We start from the raw sequence: 23,477 nt of genomic DNA on the forward strand, positions 1-23,477 counted from the left end.
TTCCTTTAGGGAAAATTCAAGGAAACAAATTTCCTCTAAGGAAATCATTGTTCTTCAAATTTCCTCTAAGGAAATTTCTGAACATCAAATTTCCCTTAAGGAAATGTTTTCCGCTATTTTTCCTCTATGGAAATTTCATAACAGTACAAACAGTATAAATATAATTTTTCCTAGACTGAATTATTGATACAAATTTTCATGGTGAGTATTAAACATACAAAAACAAAAGGCTGACTGTTTAACATGTTTAAGACAATACAATAATGACCAAACGCTATGAATATCATACCATTTGTGATGTTATTAATATTATGCTCATATTTGCAAATTAAATAAAATAAACACTTTCCATGTTAAATTAACTTGTCTTTTGTTTCAGTTGCTGTGTACAATTAATCGACCCCCTACATAACAGTTCAGTGCATAAATAATTTCATCCACAAGACATCTTCCTTCAATTGGTTGAATAAATTTTGGCAACTTGTTCTTCAAACATCTTCTCTGTTTAAGGTACATGGTATATTTGATATGATGGAGCCATGTACATGAATGGATAAAGCAGGTGTTTATTTCGACAACAAACATGACAAAGATACTATTTTTTTCTTAATTTCTCCATAATCCATCAGTGAATATGTAGGTTGTTACATTTTACACAATTGTGTTCTTGTGCATCTTTGATAGTACTCAATTTGGTCATAGCAATTTTGTAGAATTTTTTCTTTTTCTTTTTCCAGAAAATCACATTTAATCCAATTATGTAGAAAAGTATTAACAATTAAGTTTCCTCTTCAGTATAGACCTGCAGGACCTGTTGATGATCATGAAAACCAATATCTGACCTAGAAATACACAAAATTAAAAAAAAATGTTATATATGCAGAAAAAAACAGCAATATAAATAAGCTTATTTTATCATGTTTTAATGAAAATTTTGAGAAACTTTCATTTGATATTCTTACTTATGAGTTCTCTTATTCTAGTGCTTTGTGTCCAAGATTTAATATCCGTTGTTTAGCATTTTAGTGCCTTGCAGTGACAAAACAACCAAAGAAAGATGTAAGCAGTGTAAGTCAAAGATTAGGTGGATAAACGAATACATGGACAACAGTAAAAGATTGGAAACTATAATTGAAATTTTATCAGAGCAAATTGAGCAACATTGTATTATAGAGGCTTTAGAAAACAACCAAACAGCCTGGAAAGTCATTTTTTTTCAATTAACAATATTTAGCATATTTATTTCACTTAGTTTTAAGATATAAGAATTTATTTATTAGCTGGGTTGTAATGATGTTGAATTCCACTAATTAAATGAAGAATTTTCGAGGTCATTGAACTTAAACAAAAAAAAAAAAACAATCATCCACACATAATCCATAAAATTTCAAAACTGTTGTTGTGGACCCATTGTGTTTCTGCAATGCTACAGTGATAGGGCAGGGTTATTTTATTTCTAGTTTCAATTAAAATAAAGATTTATTTTTTTGCATAATTAAACAACAAAAATAGCCAAAGATATGAAAGCACTATCTTTATTCATGTTAAGATAGAAATGAATTAAAAAAAGAATTCTAGTGGGAAAAAAACATTTTTTTTTAAATTAGAAAATAAAATATATGCACTACAATTTTCATGTTATTGTATTGATTTCATTTGTTTACTTTCATATTTAGATGAATGCACTTACTTGTGATGCATCTTATTTGACCAATGATGGCAAGATCATGAGCAAACCTAAGAATGTAGATAGTGGAAACAAGGAAAATCAACACCTTGGCATTCAAAGGGGAGGTAATGAGGGTCGAGGAAATTTCATCCAGAGTTACCTTTCCTTTATATCAAATAGTGGAGATGCTTCAAATAATGAAGGAAAAAAGAAACAAGAAAGATGCATAATTGGAAAATCTGATGAAGTTAAGACAGGATCATATGTGCTGCTAAAACAATCTGATGAAGTTAAGACAGGATCATATGATCTGCCAAAACAAAATGCTAACTTTTTACCTAGTAATAAAGTTTTGTCTTCAAAGGAAGCTGTTAATTCTGAAAACATTTCTGAGAGAAATGATGACAACCAAATTATTCCAACTAGTCGGGCATTAAGTACTCAAAAAAGAAAAGCAGGGTCTTCCTTGATGGAGTCATCCTATAAAAAGTCATGTACAGACAGGATATCAGTTGCTGTAGAGAGAATAAATATAATCAAGAAAAATGTACAGCTGAATCAAACGCAATCATTTGGTACATTGCAGAATACAAAAAAGGATGATCTGTCTTTGAAATATCAATCTGGTATCTATGGAGAACAAAAAGTCATCAAAAAGGTGAAGTTTGCAAACCACGAAAATACAGTTGAGACAAGTTCAAGGAATTTATCAGAAAATTTCCCTTCATTCTTTCAGGAAAAGCTACTTAGCCAGGAGAAGGCATTTAAAAAATCGACAATACACACATCTCAGCCACTAGCAGACATTGTCATATCTTCTAACACCAATTAAGATTCCTTTGTACTTGGCAGGAATAAAGAGTTCTGAGAGGAGTATGCTAATATTAAAACTTTTCCATAAACAAATAGTCATTGAGGCAAGATAATAAGCCTGTTAAATGACATTAATTTATCAAATATTATCATTAAAAAGTACACAGAATAGTGTCCAAAATATTTAAGTTATAGAATTAATATTGAACTATGTACTGTTAAAAGATGCAGACTATGGTATTGTAGTAAATATGCATTACCGGTACATGTTTTATGACTGGATTATATAGAAATGCTTGTATAAATTTTTTGCTTTTTTTCCAACAATAAGGGCCTTTGCTGGAAGATCTTGTATCTAGCCAAATAGACTTACCAAGGTCTTTTAAACAAAAAGAAAAGAATAAATTTTAGAACAACTTGTTTTAAGATTCCATGTTTCCAGTTGGGTTCCTTTGGTGTCCCTTATGATCAATGAAGAATTCACTATTTTGAAAATATCAAGAAAATTGCTTGTGTTTTGTATAATACAAAATAAATAATACAGCATCACTTCCAGGGAAAGGACGTGTCAATGTAAGAATTGTTATTCCCCTTGAAGACATCTGTTATTGAGACCAATACATTTTCATGTCCTATTTTCAAATTGAGTTGATCCTCAAATTCCAGTAGTTAAACCTTAATAAAACTTTTCAGTGAATTTGTTACGAAAATTCCTCCTTGAATTTTTATACCCCAGACTGAAGGGAAACAGTTATAAAATATGCCTGACAATCTGATGACATATAATCATAAGTGAAAGTCAATTTGGCACACACTTTGCACATGGTTGTTTTTACTCTTTTTGAAAAATTGAGGGCAAGTTGGCAATAGGGAAAGAGCCTGGATTTGAACTGTCTTTCTAATTTTGTAATATTGGCATGAACTAACCTCTTTATTTTTAGTGTGATGGCAGTTGAGAGTAAACTGTAACGTTAGTGATATATGTTGTTACTATTTAACTGCAGTGTGCACATGTTTGTATGCCCCACCTACGATAGTAGAGGGTCATTATGTTTTCTGGTCTGTGCCTCCGTTCGTCTGTGCGTCCGTCCGTCCGTTCGCTTCAGGTTAAAGTTTTTGGTCAAGGTAGTTTTTGAAGAAGTTGAAGTCCAATCAACTTGAAACTTAGTACACATGTTCCCCATGATATGATCTTTCTAATTTTAATGCCAAATTATAGTTTTGACCCCAATTTCATGGTCCACTGAACATAGAAAATGATAGTGCGAAGTTCAGGTTTAAGTTTTTGGTCAAGGTAGTTTTTGATGAAGTTAAAGTTACATCAACTTGAAACTTAGTATACACATGTTCCCTATAATATGATCTTTCTAATTATAATTCCAAATTATAATTTTGACCCCAATTTCACGGTCCACTGAACATAGAAAATGATAGTGCGAGTGGGGCATCCGTGTACTATGGACACATTCTTGTTTTTATATAATTCTGCTAGTCTTTATTGTTTTGTAGTTTTATCACTTTGGTTTAAAGCCAAATAAAGAAGATTTCAGCAGGAAAATCATATTTCTTTCTTTTATTATTATTATTATTATTTTTGTATGTTAAAGTTTGAGTTGAATCATTGATTTTGTGATAGGATGAAAATGAAAGGAATTTTTATCAAAGAATTTATAGATGTGTTACTTTTGTTTTATGTTGAGGTATTAAATATTGAATAAAAAATTTCTGATTTTACTTTTTTTTCCAACAGTCATAAAAATGAATAATATATGTACAGTATGCAACTATGATAACTTACTATATATACACAGAAATAGACTTCATAAAAAGTAAATGAAAAAAAAAAATACAGAGCTTGTATCTACAACTCCAAATTCCTTTTCACTTTCGGGAAAATTTCTCACTAATGAATTCTGTTGTGTACCTTGAGCTAGGGGTGTGGTCCCGTATGACAAAATTTGCCTTCTGTATCTGTAGTTTAAAAGATCATTCCAATAGTCTATTTGCCAATTCCTGTAATTGTTATTTATAGCATCTAAAATTTCTTTTAGGGTTATTTTGTAATCTAGTTCACGAAAAGTTGAATTTTTTTCTAAATTATTTACTTTTTTACTAATTTCCTCTAATCTGTCTTTAAATTTGTCAGAGTTAAAATTTAAAGATTGAAAATATGAAAACCAGGCATTACTTTGAATAGAATTTTCTGGACCATCCGAATTGTCTTCTTTTAATTCTTTAATGAGATTCCAATAACTCTTTGGATTATTATCCCTTAGATTATCCAGACTGTCAAGAATGTTTTGTTTAAATTTCCTTTCTTTATATTTACGTAGCTTATTATACTCTCTATAACATTTATAGTAAGACCCTTTTATAATTGGGTCCCACGGGAATTTTGATAATAGCTTACCTTTAGAAATAAGACTTTTACGTTTTTGTACTAGGTCTATGTCAAACCATTTTTTATTTTTATGTTTACGTACACCTTTTAATTTTGTTTTACGAAATATTAAACATTTACTAGCAGCGTTATCTATTATATTAAAACATGCATTAGCCGCTTGTTCAATATAGTCCTCTGAAAGATTAATTTTTGAGTCTAAAATTTTTTTAATACTGTTTTTAATATTTGGCTGGCATAAAGTATCTTGAAGTTTTTGTGTAGAAGTTTCTGACCATATATATTTTCCTGGAAATAAAATAGTAATGTCTTGCTCATTATTTTTATGTGAATAACTAGCTAACATGCCAAATGTTAGTTTACAGTGACAGTCTGACAGAGTTGATAAAAAATCAGCAACATGAAAAAATAAAGTGTCTGCAATCAAGTCTTCTGACACGATAACATAGTCAACCACACTACTACCCACTGCTTTCATACAAGTGTATTTACCATAAGAATCGCCCCACATTCTCCCATTTAAAATACGTAATTTGGACGCAATACACAAGTCCAGAAGTTGTTTACCTCTTGAATCTACTTTTATATCATAACTACATCTTTTTTCTTGAATAACATCACAACTATAATTATCATACATTGGTATATGTGTATCATTAACATCATTAATTATAAAATCTGGCTCTGACCCTGTCCTTGCATTTAAGTCGCCACGCTTTATAATACTACCTTGTTGACTAAACTTAATACTAGTAATATCTTTTTCTATGTTTTCAAGTGTGTCGTCTTCTGATTGGTCAACATAAAATGAAGTTGCAGGTATAATATATGCCAAACATAGAAATATATCTGTATTTAGATTAAAATAATGTTTATCAAATTGCAACCATTGATAATCTTTACATGTATTTGTTAAAATCTTGAACAATTTGTATTATCTTTTTTTTTAATATGATTTTTTCAAAATTAGCAAATACAATATGTTACAAGTATCCATATCTTAAAACATGAAAAGTAAGCATGGACAAATATCCAATTGTTCAAAATATTTGAAGAAATTAAACAAAAGCTCTGTTATTCGACTTTTGACGATGCGAATATAAGCATAGATGCAATTTGGGGCTCCTCATTACAGAATCATTGATGGTTTAGAGGTCAGTTCAGACCGGCATTTTTTCTATGATCCATATATATTGAAAATCAAATTGGTGTACCTATGTTAAAAAGAAGGAAGGATACGGCTACAAAATAAACACAAAATGGGAATTTTTGTCGTGATCATAAAAAAACTGTCAAAATAGTTGCAATTTGGGTACCATCACGTTTATATATACATGTACTTTTATATGATTAAAAGGTGGTATGGGTGTCTTCCACCATCTTGGATTGTAAAAAAACAGAGAACGTAAGGTACAGATTTTCTATCTAGTTAGCAAAATTTGATGCAGGAATGCAGTTATTTAATGTGAATTTTCATTTAAAAGAACCAATTTATAGGAATATAACTTATAAATATTAATATTTTTACAAATGTAGATTACTTTTGGTTGCTTTAATTTTTTTTATTAAATTGTCATTTTAAGGGGAGGTAACCTCTCAGAATCAATTGACACACAAGTATATACTTTAAAAATCCCAACAATAAAGATTTAACGGCATTTGTTAAATTAATACTAAGAAACAATGAATTTGAATTCAATGGACAAATATACAAACAAATTATAGGAGCGCCTATGGGTGGTATATTTTCTCCGACATGCACAGATTTACATCTGTCTGTACTATCAATAAATATCTTAGATAAGTTCGGGGACAATGGAGATAAACATCAAATTACACTGTTGATACAGAGATGAAGGTTTTATGGTCTTCACAGGCACATTAAAACAAGTTGAAGATTTCTTTAAAAGAGGGACGAAAGATACCAAAGTGACAGTCAAACTCATAAATCTAAAATAAACTGACTCAACGCCATGGCTAAACATGAAAAAGGCAAACAGACAAACAATAGTACACATGACACAACATAGAAAACTAAAGAATAAACAACACGAACCCCACCAAAAACTAGGGGTGATCTCATGTGCTCCGGAAGGGTAAACAGATCCTGCTCCACATGTGGCACCCGTCGTGTTACTTAGGTAGCACTCCACAGTTAGGTGTGTAGTTTCGCATTTTGGCCCCTGTGGATTTTTCAAATATGAGAGCTAGTGTGCAATAAAATTCATTTTTGGATAGCTGAGTATTAAAATAGCCTTTGTATTGGGTTTATATGAACATCAAGGTTATGTAATGTATGTAATATAGGCTGTTTTCTGTATGACAGTCCGTATTTGCATGTCCATACCAACTTTTTTTCTTATTCGTATGCTTAATAAAAAGAAGTAATGCACAAGAGCTCGGAGAAATCAACAAAATAAAAATTAAATAAAATTCCGCGAAAGTCTATTAATCTTTTTGTCGCATTTAATTAAGCATACGAATAAGAAAAAAAGTTATTTAAAGGTTTTTTTCTAGCAGTTATTCACAAACTAACCTACGCAAGCTACATATTTATAAAGATATTTGAGCTTTATCTAGCAGGGAGTAAAAAGGAACAGCCACACACAAAGCATGCCCACCCTCGCTTCAGTTTTTTAATGACCGTATTTGTCCTATTAGAATCGAAATAATTCATGGAAGCCATATATTGTTGGAAAGTTACACATGGCCTGGGCCGTGATATTCGTTAATTTTATCCCTCGCTAACGTTCAGGATAAAATTCGAATATCACGGCCCAGGCCATGTGTACATTTCCAACAATATATGGCTTCCATGAATTATTTCTTAAATAATAACATCCTTGATGTTAAATCACATATTAAAAAAACTGAAACGTATCAATATTTACCAATCACTAGTGCACATCCGAAACACACATTCACAAGTATTACAGTGTGTGAATCTATACGTCATATTAGAAATAATAGAGACATCAATGAGTTAGATAGACATTTAACTAACTTACAAGATAAGTTAGTTGAAAAGGATACTGTAAAAATAAAACAGAGAATGTTATTAGAAACGTTAAAAATACCACAAGCAGAAAAATAACCTTATTGAAGGCCGATAGGACAACGGATTTCCCACTCACTTTCATTACTAAATATAATCCAATAGTTAAAAACCTTAGTAAGGTTATAAGAAAACATTTGAGCAATCTGCAAAAAGACAAACAATGTAGTGAAATCTTCACCCAGGTGCCTATCATAGCGTATAAACGTAACAAAAATATCAAAGAATACCTTGCTAAATCAAAGAAATAGTTGGGAGACTTTTGAAAAGGGACCCATGCCTTAATAGTATAAGCTAAAAATCCCGAAACACTGTTAGTTATTATTTTAATTATAGGCAACACACTTTCATTAAATGAAATTTAAAAAAAAACGATGTAAAGTCTTGAGATTTATTACGTATGTTGGTTGAAGGAACCGCATTTAATTATAAATAGTGCATTTTCTGAAGGAATCTACATGGAATTTTTCTATTTTGTATTTTAGCCAGAAAAAAACGTACGGTGACCCTATCTTTTCTTTTGATATTCTCAAAGCACTGTCTGAAAGATATCTTTTCCTAACTTATTTTAAAATTCTATCATTTTGTTTAGTTTCTAATCACAAAATCTGTTTTTTCCCCCTGTTTAATCCATACAAAATGTGTCATTTTGTCACAACCTGTAGCTTGAGAAAATGCACGATGACCTATCATTTTTATTATATTTTTGAACATATATCGATAGATACTACGTTTTGGCAAAGTATGAACAAATTCCATCATTTTTATTTTAGTCTCCCATACCACCTTAAACATACTGATGAACATTAAACGGACCTCGTTACTAGTATATAGACAGTAGTGAGCTTATATATACATGTATGGTGAAATATGTAATAGCTTGTTCCCTATAATAATGTTAAGGGGCAAGATGGATTAGATCTCCCGGGTACATAGATCCAAAATACACAGAACAGTGGGGGTTGTCATGATTCAGTGATTCCCTACATAATAAACCCATTTTTTCCCACAAAAGGGGTTGCCCGGGCCCTCAGGCACCCCCTTGATCCGCCTATGGGACCCAACATGAAAAATAAGAAACCATTATTATAGCAAAACAATTTACGAAAAAGAAATACGTCATTATTATACGACTAATATGAACCAATGATTGACTGATCATGACTGTACGGCAAAATTGCGGGTACTTTATTTATTAGCTAAATCACGTGACCTATACTAAATCCGCCCCTTTGTGCGAGTTATCTTCCTTTTATTTACTAAAAAAACTCACATGCCAAACACACGTAATTTAAGGAAAATTGATTTCAAGCGACTACCCGATGGAAACTTTAGTGGCACTGACCGTACAGCGACAGAGACAGTCGAAAGGAGAGAAGTCTTACCTGAAACATATGATGTCGAGCGGATAATTGCATACCGAAAGCTGAAAAGGGTATGTTTTTCTGCCAGGTTCTGATATTATGACCTTGAGTGAGTCTGACTTAAAATCAACCCATTGTTGTTAAGTAATAGCCTATTGTAATAAGTTGAGACCACGTCGTTTCTTTCTTCTTTTTTTTTACAAGGGATGATGATGATGATGATGATGGATGGCTACTTTATTACGTCCAGCGACAAATTTTAATATGTATATTCAGGAAAAGAACAGGTTAATATCAAAGATTTAGATAGGCTCTTGACTTGGGACAGGCACATAAAGACTAGTCCAAATAATTATGACGTCTGACAAGGCTCTTTTATTTTTTCTGGGACGCCTTCCTTCCTTCCTTGCATTTTGCCAGACGTCATAATTATTTGGACTAATAAAGACTAGTGTGGCCGGTTTTAACATGCGAGTGCTCAACTTCGAATTCACCCTTTTTTTCTTTTTTATCTAGGACACTATGTTTCCCTAAATGGGTTAACTGAAGGACATTGGTTATGCAATTTGAACATCTGGATAGAGGGGCTGGATTTCATGTTTTTTTTTTACTGAAAATCCAGGAGGGGGAGGGGTGAGTACTTATGACGTCATGCAAGGCTATTTTTTTTTGGAGGGGGGGGGGGGGGCAGCTTGATAGTAAAACAGCTGTAAATTTTGCCACATGATGTCTAGCATGAAATTGATTGGAGTGGACAAACCTCCTGAGAAAATTTCTGGATCCGCCACTGGCTCTTAATTTTTTTTAAGATGAAAACTCCAACTAGTGTTAGTCCCGTTAATAAACGTAAAATATTAGGTCCAATCCATCATTCCCGGTACGATACTAGTAACCTATCTTCAGTATTCATTCTTAATTCAAATAATGCGTGAAATATTTAGCACTGGTCGTTATGTCTCCTATGTGTGTTTCTTAAGTGAAGCTCGAAACCTAAATCTATTAAAATAAAACCGTCTGATAACCAGTTTATGATTTGAAGCGCTTTTAAAATACCAGACTGACTTGAAAAAAGGAAGCCAATTCTGCTCAAAGCCCGCCGTGCAAAAAAAAAATCACTTCTGAAGAACAACGTCTCTATGGATCGACGTTATAAGGAAAATAGTAAATTGATCATATATGAAGTTCATGTTTTTCTATGCTTTACACGTATTTTTCATATGTTATATTATTATTCATCATCCTATCACACGGATGCTAGACGCATGACTAATTCAAAATCAAGCACACCTGTTTACCTGCATGCTTTCTAGTTACCGCCAAAAAATCTCTGCTTACCTGTAATATATTTCCATACCTGTATATTTGTATTCAGTCGTTGGATGTGTTACGCCATATTATATATATTTACAGAAAGGTAAGTTAGTAAATCGATAGTTTATTATATATAGTGTCATAATCTAATAGACATCATCATATACAATATAAAAATCTTTAGAACCATATTAGATACGGGGTCTTTGGGACAGATGAGACATTTTCATACTTTTTAAAAAAAAAATACATGTAGGACTGTAAAGTGCGAAAGTACTCTAAAGTGCGATGGTTTCGCTTATTAAGATGGTCTACGGCTACGCTAAAGTGCGATGGTGTCGGACACTAAAGTCATTGGCGGACCCAGAAGGGGGGTTTCCGGAGGTTGGAACCCCCCTTTTTTTGGACGACCAATGCATTTGAATGAGGACATGTGGTTGGAACACTCCTCCCCCTTTATCATGTGTTAGGATCCCCCTTTTTAAAATGGTTGGATCCGTCCCTGAAAGTGCGATGGTTGTTTGCTTTTTAAGTCCGATGATATGACACGCTAACTTCCGATGGCGTAATGCGGATGTGGTTCAGGCAATGGTTTTCTTTTATTGCTGAGTTCCTATTATATTTTTGTTTATTTATATATCAAGTCGTAGTCTTTCTCTTTTGAATTGTTTTACACTGGTCATTATATATTAACCCTATATGCTGCATGGACGGTGACATCCCATTAGTCCGATAACCATTATTGTTTGTGTCCACTGTCAGTCTGTCCTGTTCTAGTTCGTTGTTTGTTGATGTCTTGATCTACCTTCTTTCACTTTGATTTTTTGGTTTCCCGCTTTAGCGTATCGGGGGAGTGAGGTTTCACCACTATAAACTACATACATGAATATATCGGAGTTGGGTAACACTACTCGCACTCTTTGGTCGGAACACTTTCTATCCCTTGTGTCAATCATCTGAGTTTTATTTAAATTGATTTTGTCACAGAAATAAGGGACTATTGTAGCGTCAAAATGAGAAAAACAAAGAGACAAACACATACCCAGATCCTAAAAAATAAGAGGACAAATAGGACGAAATATGTGCTCTTACGAAAAACAAATATGACGGACATGAACATTTCGGCAACTTCTATTTAAATATTCATGAGGAAAAGTGATATCGGGCCATGCTGCAGTGACTGTATATGACATAGAAATATAGTCAACGCCCTTAACTGCTCAAATAGAACGAATGCAGTATAAAAGCCAATAACAAATATAGTACTAGTAAAAAATCTAAGACAATGTGTGACATTCTTGTCCCGCTTGTGTCTTTGTCAAATTACAACAAAAAGCTATGAATACAAATACGGATATTCTTAGAATTGAGGGACATCATTTAAAAGTTACGATCATCCTTTATAAATTACAGTCATTCTATACAAATTACGGTCATCTTTTACAAGTTACGGTCATCTGTTTACCAATCACGGTCATCCTTGTTTTATGTTACGGTCATCTTGAAAATATTTTGATAATGATTTACGGACATCTTAGCGGTTTTTTCAAATTTAATTTCGCGTTTCCTGAACATTTTTCGGTAGTAATTTGTGATTTCTGTGTGAATCTTTTATAAATTTACATCGTATCGATGTATACTTTGTAAAGAAAAAGATATAGAAACACTGGCCACAGACCACAATTAATTTCTCTATTAGTTCTTTATAACGTTTTGTCACATTAAAAAATTTGCACCATGCACTTTTGTCCAATTTTTTGTGTGTGTAATGTATAGTACCTGTCCAAAAGTATATCCAAAATTCAGAAAGATTGACGCAATCACTTTTACAAATTTAGCCAATACACATCCCTACCCCTATTGACAAGTCAAGAGATGTTCCGAAAACTGTAAATATTACCTTTTTGCAGTAGCTTAGCCTAATCACTCTTTCCATATCAAAATCAGTTAAAATACAACATCCAAAAGTTTATTTCACCTCTCTTCTTTCATTTCCAACCCATAAAAACTAAATAATCAATGAGAAAGGCAAAGAAAAAAAATAAGAAAGAATACACCTTAATTAAAGGGAACTATATTCGTAAATAATGCTATTTGGTGTGGTCTGCTTTAGATTTAACATCATCTTGTAAAACCGCAAGTATAATTTTTCTTAAACAACTAAATTTTCAAAACACCAGACCTCTGAATTGGAAAGTAACACTAGCTGGTAAAATGGCTTTATCAAACATATCTAATTGACATTCAACATTTTTTTTAAATAAACTATACATTGCTATTTGTTCCCTGGTCTCTTAAATATTTTTTGGTTGTTAAAACGACCCACTTGTAACAAAAAATACAACAAGATACTTGTAGTCTTTGACAATTTCTATTTTTCTATTACAAAATTATTTTTTTCTGAAAGTCTACCTCGAGAATATACAAGAATTTTCGTACGTTTTTTTTCAATACAAGTGTGGACACAAATCAGTGTGGGTAGTATGTTTGGATGTTTGACAGTGTTTAATGACAAAAGGAGTTCTGTTTTCTCCATAGGGTTCAATATAAAACTGTGTTGCTTAACAGCTAACCTGAGCCAAACATTAACTATTAGCAGTATTGTTTATTCAATATTTAGTTTCTTTTCAAGAGTGTCATGGAGAAGAAATTAATTGCATTTATTTGAATATGATAACCCCCAAGGGCGACTGGGGAAACGAAATATGGTCACTTGGCCTCTCCCGCAAGCAGTTAAACGCTTGCCGAAGTGGGGCGTCCGTTTGGCTGTGTGGGATGTATCAAGTTCGCAGTCACATCCGGTCAGAATGGGGACGTTAAATCCCATGCCTCGTGTTAATAGAGTGCCACGCTCTTTGTACGTTAAGAATCTTGCAAAAACTCTTTAAGGGTCCGAAGGCGGCCTGTTCCAAGGCAAAATATCTGTCCCTATCCAATATACCCTCATTTTCCAGAGGCAGTCCAAATTTCCCAGACCATAATCCCGAATGGCCTCTATTATGACAAGACATATATACCTATTGTATTTATAATAATTGTTAATTTGTTCTCGTCCTGAACATGCATCAAATACTTGCCACTGGACATTAAGCAACCATCAATCAATCAATCGATTATGATAAATTATGTACCACATCTTTGATTTTGAATAGCATGAAGAGGAAAACATAAGTAGATATAGGAAGATGTGGTAAGAGTGCCAATGAGACTACTCTCCATCCAAGTCACAATTTATAAAAGTAAACAATTAAAGGTCAAGGTACGACCTTCAACAAGGAGCCTAGTCTCACACCGAACAGCAAACTATAAAGGGCTCCAAAAACTACTAGTGTAAAACCATTTAAACTGGAAAACCAACGGTCTAATCTAAAGAAAAAAAGTTCATTTCTGCATGAATTTTGTTTTTTCAATACAAGTGTGGACACATATTAATGTGGATAGTATGTTTGACCGTGTTTTCTGACAAAAGGAGTTCTGTTTTTCCCAAAGGGTTCTATATCAAACTGTGTTTCTTAACAGCTAACCTAAGCCAAACATTAAACATAAGCAGTATGTTTTATTCAATATTTAGTTTATTTCAAGATTGTCATAGAGGAGACATAATTGCATTTATTTGATTATGATGAATTATGTTCCACACCTTTGATTTTGAATAGCATGCAGAGGAAAACATAAGGTTCATTTCTGCATGATTTTTGTTTTTTCAATACAAGTGTGGACACAGATCAGTGTGGATAGTATGTTTTGATGTTCGTCAGTGTAATCTGATAAAAAGAGTTCTGTTTTTCCCATAGGGTTATTTATTTAACTGTGTTGCTTAACAGCTAACCTAAGCCAAGCATTTACTATAAGCAGTATTGTTTATTTAATATTTAGTTATTTTCAAGATTATCATGGAGACATTAATTGCATTTATTTGATTACCAAATGATTTTGATAAATCCATTTCCAGCAAAATATACACCAAGATACTAGTTGTCTTTCACAATTTCTATTTCTTTATTACAAAAACAACATTTTGTCTTTTTCTGAAATTTTTCCTCGAGAAAATATAAGGGTTAAAATCTATGTCCACACTTGCATTTAAAAAACTTTTTTTTCCAATATAAGTGTGGACACAGATCAGTGTGGACAGTATGTTTTGATAGTCGTCAGTGTAATCTGACAAAAGGAGTTCTGTTTTTCCCATAGGGTTCTATATTAAACTGTGTTGCTTGACAGCTAACCTGAGCCAAACATTAACTATAAGAAGTATTGTTTATTCAATATTTGGTTTATTTTCAACACTGTTCTGGAGGAGACATTAATTGCATTTATTTGATTATGATAACCCCCAAGGGTGACTGAGGAAACGAAATATGGTCACTTGGCCTCTCCCGACAAGCAGTAAAACGCTTGCCGAAGTGGGGCGTCCGTTTGGCTGTGTGGGATGTATCAAGTTCGCAGTCACATCCGGTCAGAATGGGGACGTTAAATCCCATGCCTCGTGTTAATAGAGTGCCACGCTCTTTGTACGTTAAGAATCTTGCAAAAACATTTAAGGGGTCCGTAGGCGGCCTGTTCCAAGGCAAAATTTCTGTCCCTATCCAGTATACACTCATTTTCCAGAGGCAGTCCAAATTTCCCAGACCATAATCCCGAATGGCCTCTATTATGACAAGACATATATACCTATTGTATTTATAATAATTGTTAATTTGTTCTCGTTTTGAACGTGTATGAAATATTTGCCACTGGACATTAAGCAACCATCAATCAATCAATCAATTGATTATGATAAATTATGTACCACATCTTTGATTTTGAATATCATGCAGAGGAAAACATAAATAGATATAGGAAGATGTGGTAAGAGTGCCAATGAGACAACTCTCCATCCAAGTCACAATTTATAAAAGTAAACAATTAAAGGTCAAGGTACGACCTTCAACAAGGAGCCTAGTCTCACACCAAACAGCAAACTATAAAGGGCTCCAAAAACTACTAGTGTAAAACCATTTAAACTGGAAAACCAACGGTTTAACCTAAAGAAAAAAAAGTTTATTTCTGCATGATTTTTGTTTTTTCAATACAAGTGCGGACACATATTAATGTGGATAGTATGTTTTACCGCGTTTTTCTGACAGAAGGAGTTCTGTTTTTGCCCAAAGGGTTCTATATCAAACTATGCCAAGCATTTACTATAAGCAGTATTGTTTATTTAATATTTAGTTATTTTCAAGATTATCATGGAGACATTAATTGCATTTATTTAATTACCAAATGATTTTGATAAATCCATTTCCAGCAAAATATACACCAAGATACTAGTTGTCTTTGACAATTTCTATTTCTTTATTACAAAAATAACATTTTGTCTTTTTCTGAAATTTTTCCTCGAGAAAATATAAGAGTTAAAATCTATGTCCACACTTGCTGTGAAAAAACTTTTGTATGTCTATTACTTTAACCATTTGACAAAATATTTACTTTTGACCATTTGACAAAAATATAAAAATTTCAAAAAACTTGGACTTTGTCTGAAAAATTTCATTGGATACATCATACATAGCAATTTGGAAAACACCAATTTTGATCATTTTATGTACAATTAAATTAAGTCATATTGTGTGGTCATCAATTTTTGAGGACTGCATGTTAGAAACTAAATGCCTTTCAGGTGTTTTTGTTGTTTTATTGCTGTCTGATTGGTGTATATCTCATATCTCATTGTACTAATACACTAAAATAGAAAGTTCTGTGAAATAAAGATGATATACAAATGTACCAAATTGAAAGTCTCTCTGTTATTTACAACCATTTACTTCTTGTTTCGAATTTTGGATCCTCAATGCTCTTCAACTTTGTACTTGTTTGGCTTTATAAATATTTTGATATGAGCGTCACTGATGAGTCTTATGTAGACGAAACGCGCGTCTGGCGTATTACATTATAATCCTGGTACCTTTGATAACTATCATATATGCAAAAATAGTTTTTCTCATTTTAACTCTTAAGATTTAAGGAAAATGTTGACAAAACAACAAGCATAATACCAGTAAAGGATCTCAAATTTTGGCTGCACAATAAGCTAAAAAAATTTGTTATTTCGTTTTTTTTATATACAAATTTCATTTTAAAACAACATGCATTTTCATTTTTTTAACATTACTTGTCTGTTGACACAACAATTTGAATTTGAACTGTATTATATTCTGAAAGTACTTGTGGTTGAAAAAATATACACAATAGTTTATTCCAGGTGGTTTACACTTAATTCTTGATTACACTACTACTATTACTTCATGTCTGTTAATAATGTTTAAGAGCCCTCTTCTGCATATAATTGCTATTTGTACTCAAAGATTACTTCATACATTTGCACAAGTTTATCCTCCTAAGATGTTGCTCCAATGATAAAATCCTGTAATGCATACTCAGCAATCAGACTCTTGGAAAACTTCCTACAGTTCCTGTAATATAATAAAATCTACATGTAATGTTTGTTTCTGTGGTCAAGGTTCAAGCAAAAAAGATTACATCAATTTAGTCTCCAATGATTTACTAAACTTATAATTAGGAGAAAATTGTATTGCATTTTAAGCTCGATCAAGCTCTGACATGATCAATTGGTGACTTTATGGTGATTTTTAGTAAAACCCAGACCTAGGTTTTTTACTAGTATTTCCCACTGGGCTGGGCATTGCAATACTCATTAAACCCAGGTTTTTGAATTTCCAACCCTGTTTCAGGACATTTTATAGCTCCCTATGCTGTATCAGTTTTGCTCATTGTTGAAAGCTGTACAGATGATCATTTATAGTTGGCAGTATTCAGTCATTTAGACTCTAGTGGATAGTTGTCCCATTGGAAGTCGTACCACATTACATGTTTTATAATTTATAATAAATTACTTATGAAAACAAACTGTCTTCAAGTATACTTATATATGTGTACTACATGTAACCTGAATATATTTAAGTATACTTAGTACCTATAAAAACACAACTCATCATTTTCAAGCCCCCTTCTTACATGTCTTAGCCCCTTACAATCATAGCTTACACCAAAAACAGCTGATTTCTTAATTGATTATAGCTTGTGTAGTATACAATAAACAGACCAAAATATGACACTTTATATTGACAAATGAACCCTGCCCAGACAGTATTGTACACCATACAATCAGTTTCAGACAAGGCAAAAATTACCTAGTTCATGATATCAGTAATAATGGTTTAATCTTAGTCGAGCTATTTTGATAATTTTCCTCAAACTACAAGCATAAATTAGCACATAGGAATGTTATTAATATGAAATAAGAATTGAAATTTTAGGATATCTAGAATATAAAATTTCAATCTCATAAATGTACATGGACTGAAAATTACAGAGTTAAATAAATGTAACTACATGCCTATTCCATACATATATATAGCAGATTAACTTTTCCCTTGATCTGTTGATTGATAGTGGGTTTTTTTATTTCGTCAGTTTGGTGAACTCCTTTTTAAATTTGCACATGATTCAGCATTTTTGTCATACCACTACAAATAGACTGTAACAAATACATACCAATTACATGTACATTCATTTCATTGTATAATTTCACTTCCACTTACATCTTAGGAACTATAAGTGTGTAATTCTGAAAATTTAAATTTCATTAATTATTATAAATATAAGCCCTGAACCTGATTAATTTTTTCAAATAAAAGTAGAGGCTCTTAGCTCTAAGGCAGTAATCATTTTGATTTTCGGAGGGGGGAGGGGGGATTGGGGGCTATTGATATTTTGGAAAATAACTTTTTTCCAGTTTTTGGAGAAAAACATTAATTCTTTTTGACCCTGAGAAAAAGTAATTGTTTGTTTCAGCTTCAGCTGCCACTTTATGTAATGCTAAAAAGACGACAATTTTGGAAAAAGGGTCCACTAACATTAATGTCTATTTGACTTTTGAGCTGTGGAGTATGCGCAGTGGCGGTCTGGACCCCTCCCGTTTTGTCTGTAGGTCTGTATCTGCAAGAAAAAACAAAGTGCACATTAGTTCCACATTAATACGACAATTTTGGAAAAAGGGTCCACTAACATTAAGGTCTACTTAACTTTTGAGCTGGGGAGTCTGCGCAGTGGCGGTCTGGACCCCTTCCGTCTTGTCTGTAGGTCTGTATCTGCAAGAAAAAAACAAAGTGCACATTAGTTCCACATTAATACGACAATTTTGGAAAAAGGGTCCACTAACATTAAGGTCTACTTAACTTTTGAGCTGGGGAGTCTGCGCAGTGGCGGTCTGGACCCCTTCCGTCTTGCCTGTAGGTCTGTATCTGCAAGAAAAAAACAAAGTGCACATTAGTTCCACATTAATACGACAATTTTGGAAAAAGGGTCCACTAACATTAAGGTCTACTTAACTTTTGAGCTGGGGAGTCTGCGCAGTGGCGGTCTGGACCCCTTCCGTCTTGCCTGTAGGTCTGTATCTGCAAGAAAAAAACAAAGTGCACATTAGTTCCACATTAATACGACAATTTTGGAAAAAGGGTCCACTAACATTAAGGTCTACTTAACTTTTGAGCTGGGGAGTCTGCGCAGTGGCGGTCTGGACCCCTTCCGTCTTGTCTGTAGGTCTGTAGGTCTGTATCTGCAAGAAAAAAACAAAGTGCACATTAGTTCCACATTAATACGACAATTTTGGAAAAAGGGTCCACTAACATTAAGGTCTACTTAACTTTTGAGCTGGGGAGTCTGCGCAGTGGCGGTTTGGACCCCTTCCGTCTTGTCTGTAGGTCTGTAGGTCTGTATCTGCAAGAAAAAAACAAAGTGCACATTAGTTCCACATTAATACGACAATTTTGGAAAAAGGGTCCACTAACATTAAGGTCTACTTAACTTTTGAGCTGGGGAGTCTGCGCAGTGGCGGTCTGGACCCCTTCCGTCTTGTCTGTAGGTCTGTAGGTCTGTATCTGCAAGAAAAAAACAAAGTGCACATTAGTTCCACATTAATACGACAATTTTGGAAAAAGGGTCCACTAACATTAAGGTCTACTTAACTTTTGAGCTGGGGAGTCTGCGCAGTGGCGGTCTGGACCCCTTCCGTCTTGTCTGTAGGTCTGTAGGTCTGTATCTGCAAGAAAAAAACAAAGTGCACATTAGTTCCACATTAATACGACAATTTTGGAAAAAGGGTCCACTAACATTAAGGTCTACTTAACTTTTGAGCTTGGGAGTCTGCGCAGTGGCGGTCTGGACCCTTTCCGTCTTGTCTGTAGGTCTGTAGGTCTGTATCTGCAAGAAAAAAACAAAGTGCACATTAATTTCACATTAATACGACAATTTTGGAAAAAGGGTCCACTAACATTAAGGTCTACTTAACTTTTGAGCTGGGGAGTCTGCGCAGTGGCGGTCTGGACCCCTTCCGTCTTGTCTGTAGGTCTGTAGGTCTGTATCTGCAAGAAAAAAAACAAAGTGCACATTAGTTCCACATTAATACGACAATTTTGGAAAAAGGGTCCACTAACATTAAGGTCTACTTAACTTTTGAGCTGGGGAGTCTGCGCAGTGGCGGTCTGGACCCCTTCCGTCTTGTCTGTAGGTCTGTAGGTCTGTATCTGCAAGAAAAAAACAAAGTGCACATTAGTTCCACATTAATACGACAATTTTGGAAAAAGGGTCCACTAACATTAAGGTCTACTTAACTTTTGAGCTGGGGAGTCTGCGCAGTGGCGGTCTGGACCCCTTCCGTCTTGTCTGTAGGTCTGTAGGTCTGTATCTGCAAGAAAAAAACAAAGTGCACATTAGTTCCACATTAATACGACAATTTTGGAAAAAGGGTCCACTAACATTAAGGTCTACTTAACTTTTGAGCTGGGGAGTCTGCGCAGTGGCGGTCTGGACCCCTTCCGTCTTGTCTGTAGGTCTGTAGGTCTGTATCTGCAAGAAAAAAAACAAAGTGCACATTAGTTCCACATTAATACGACAATTTTGGAAAAAGGGTCCACTAACATTAAGGTCTACTTAACTTTTGAGCTGGGGAGTCTGCGCAGTGGCGGTCTGGACCCCTTCCGTCTTGTCTGTAGGTCTGTAGGTCTGTATCTGCAAGAAAAAAAACAAAGTGCACATTAGTTCCACATTAATACGACAATTTTGGAAAAAGGGTCCACTAACATTAAGGTCTACTTAACTTTTGAGCTGGGGAGTCTGCGCAGTGGCGGTCTGGACCCCTTCCGTCTTGTCTGTAGGTCTGTAGGTCTGTATCTGCAAGAAAAAAACAAAGTGCACATTAGTTCCACATTAATACGACAATTTTGGAAAAAGGGTCCACTAACATTAAGGTCTACTTAACTTTTGAGCTGGGGAGTCTGCGCAGTGGCGGTCTGGACCCCTTCCGTCTTGTCTGTAGGTCTGTAGGTCTGTATCTGCAAGAAAAAAACAAAGTGCACATTAGTTCCACATTAATACGACAATTTTGGAAAAAGGGTCCACTAACATTAAGGTCTACTTAACTTTTGAGCTGGGGAGTCTGCGCAGTGGCGGTCTGGACCCCTTCCGTCTTGTCTGTAGGTCTCTAGGTCTGTATCTGCAAGAAAAAAAACAAAGTGCACATTAGTTCCACATTAATACGACAATTTTGGAAAAAGGGTCCACTAACATTAAGGTCTACTTAACTTTTGAGCTGGGGAGTCTGCGCAGTGGCGGTCTGGACCCCTTCCGTCTTGTCTGTAGGTCTGTAGGTCTGTATCTGCAAGAAAAAAACAAAGTGCACATTAGTTCCACATTAATACGACAATTTTGGAAAAAGGGTCCACTAACATTAAGGTATACTTAACTTTTGAGCTGGGGAGTCTGCGAAGTGGCGGTCTGGACCCCTTCCGTCTTGTCTGTAGGTCTGTAGGTCTGTAGGTCTGTATCTGCAAGAAAAAAGCAAAGTGCACATTAGTTCCACATTAATACGACAATTTTGGAAAAAGGGTCCACTAACATTAAGGTCTACTTAACTTTTGAGCTGGGGAGTCTGTGCAGTGGCGGTCTGGACCCCTTCCGTCTTGTCTGTAGGTCTGTAGGTCTGTATCTGCAAGAAAAAAACAAAGTGCACATTAGTTCCACATTAATACGACAATTTTGGAAAAAGGGTCCACTAACATTAAGGTCTACTTAACTTTTGAGCTGGGGAGTCTGCGCAGTGGCGGTCTGGACCCCTTCCGTCTTGTCTGTAGGTCTGTAGGTCTGTATCTGCAAGAAAAAAACAAAGTGCACATTAGTTCCACATTAATACGACAATTTTGGAAAAAGGGTCCACTAACATTAAGGTCTACTTAACTTTTGAGCTGGGGAGTCTGCGCAGTGGCGGTCTGGACCCCTTCCGTCTTGTCTGTAGGTCTGTATCTGCAAGAAAAAAACAAAGTGCACATTAGTTCCACATTAATACGACAATTTTGGAAAAAGGGTACACTAACATTAAGGTCTACTTAACTTTTGAGCTGGGGAGTCTGCGCAGTGGCGGTCTGGACCCCTTCCGTCTTGTCTGTAGGTCTGTAGGTCTGTATCTGCAAGAAAAAAACAAAGTGCACATTAGTTCCACATTAATACGACAATTTTGGAAAAAGGGTCCACTAACATTAAGGTCTACTTAACTTTTGAGCTGGGGAGTCTGCGCAGTGGCGGTCTGGACCCCTTCCGTCTTGTCTGTAGGTCTGTAGGTCTGTATCTGCAAGAAAAAAAACAAAGTGCACATTAGTTCCACATTAATACGACAATTTTGGAAAAAGGGTCCACTAACATTAAGGTCTACTTAACTTTTGAGCTGGGGAGTCTGCGCAGTGGCGGTCTGGACCCCTTCCGTCTTGTCTGTAGGTCTGTAGGTCTGTATCTGCAAGAAAAAAACAAAGTGCACATTAGTTTCACATTAATACGACAATTTTGGAGAAAGGGTCCACTAACATTAAGGTCTACTTAACTTTTGAGCTGGGGAGTCTGCGCAGTGGCGGTCTGGACCCCTTCCGTCTTGTCTGTAGGTCTGTAGGTCTGTATCTGCAAGAAAAAAAACAAAGTGCACATTAGTTCCACATTAATACGACAATTTTGGAAAAAGGGTCCACTAACATTAAGGTCTACTTAACTTTTGAGCTGGGGAGTCTGCGCAGTGGCGGTCTGGACCCCTTCCGTCTTGTCTGTAGGTCTGTAGGTCTGTATCTGCAAGAAAAAAAACAAAGTGCACATTAGTTCCACATTAATACGACAATTTTGGAAAAAGGGTACACTAACATTAAGGTCTACTTAACTTTTGAGCTGGGGAGTCTGCGCAGTGGCGGTCTGGACCCCTTCCGTCTTGTCTGTAGGTCTGTAGGTCTGTATCTGCAAGAAAAAAAACAAAGTGCACATTAGTTCCACATTAATACGACAATTTTGGAAAAAGGGTCCACTAACATTAAGGTCTACTTAACTTTTGAGCTGGGGAGTCTGCGCAGTGGCGGTCTGGACCCCTTCCGTCTTGTCTGTAGGTCTGTATCTGCAAGAAAAAAACAAAGTGCACATTAGTTCCACATTAATACGACAATTTTGGAAAAAGGGTCCACTAACATTAAGGTATACTTAACTTTTGAGCTGGGGAGTCTGCGCAGTGGCGGTCTGGACCCCTTCCGTCTTGTCTGTAGGTCTGTAGGTCTGTAGGGTCTGTATCTGCAAGAAAAAAACAAAGTGCACATTAGTTCCACATTAATACGACAATTTTGGAAAAAGGGTCCACTAACATTAAGGTCTACTTAACTTTTGAGCTGGGGAGTCTGTGCAGTGGCGGTCTGGACCCCTTCCGTCTTGTCTGTAGGTCTGTAGGTCTGTATCTGCAAGAAAAAAACAAAGTGCACATTAGTTCCACATTAATACGACAATTTT

At 34.8% G+C, this 23,477-nt stretch overlaps 1 protein-coding gene and 1 long non-coding RNA gene across 2 annotated transcripts in view; both read left to right on the plus strand.

Moving 5' to 3' along the window:
- The first annotated feature begins 1,046 nt into the window (after positions 1–1,046).
- On the plus strand, positions 1,047–3,957 carry LOC139486130 (uncharacterized). The gene is made up of 2 exons (XM_071270849.1): positions 1,047–1,068; positions 1,677–3,957. The coding sequence occupies exon 2, from the start codon at positions 1,677–1,679 to the stop codon at positions 2,499–2,501; it is 825 nt and encodes a 274-aa protein (XP_071126950.1). The 5' UTR covers positions 1,047–1,068; the 3' UTR covers positions 2,502–3,957.
- Positions 3,958–10,611: 6,654 nt separating this feature from the next.
- Positions 10,612–23,477, plus strand: part of LOC139486131 (uncharacterized) — a 57,390-nt gene continuing 44,524 nt past the window's right edge. The window contains exon 1 of the long non-coding RNA XR_011655484.1: positions 10,612–10,716. This is a non-coding gene — a long non-coding RNA (uncharacterized lncRNA). The remainder of the gene's footprint in view (positions 10,717–23,477) is intronic.

Source organism: Mytilus edulis, chromosome 8 (genome assembly GCF_963676685.1).
Source record: "Mytilus edulis chromosome 8, xbMytEdul2.2, whole genome shotgun sequence".
NCBI lineage: Eukaryota > Metazoa > Mollusca > Bivalvia > Mytilida > Mytilidae > Mytilus > Mytilus edulis.

Coding starts and splice junctions, on each gene's coding strand:
- LOC139486130 (XM_071270849.1), top strand. CDS start 1,677: ATGAATGCACTTACTTGTGATGCATCTTATTTGACCAATGATGGCAAG.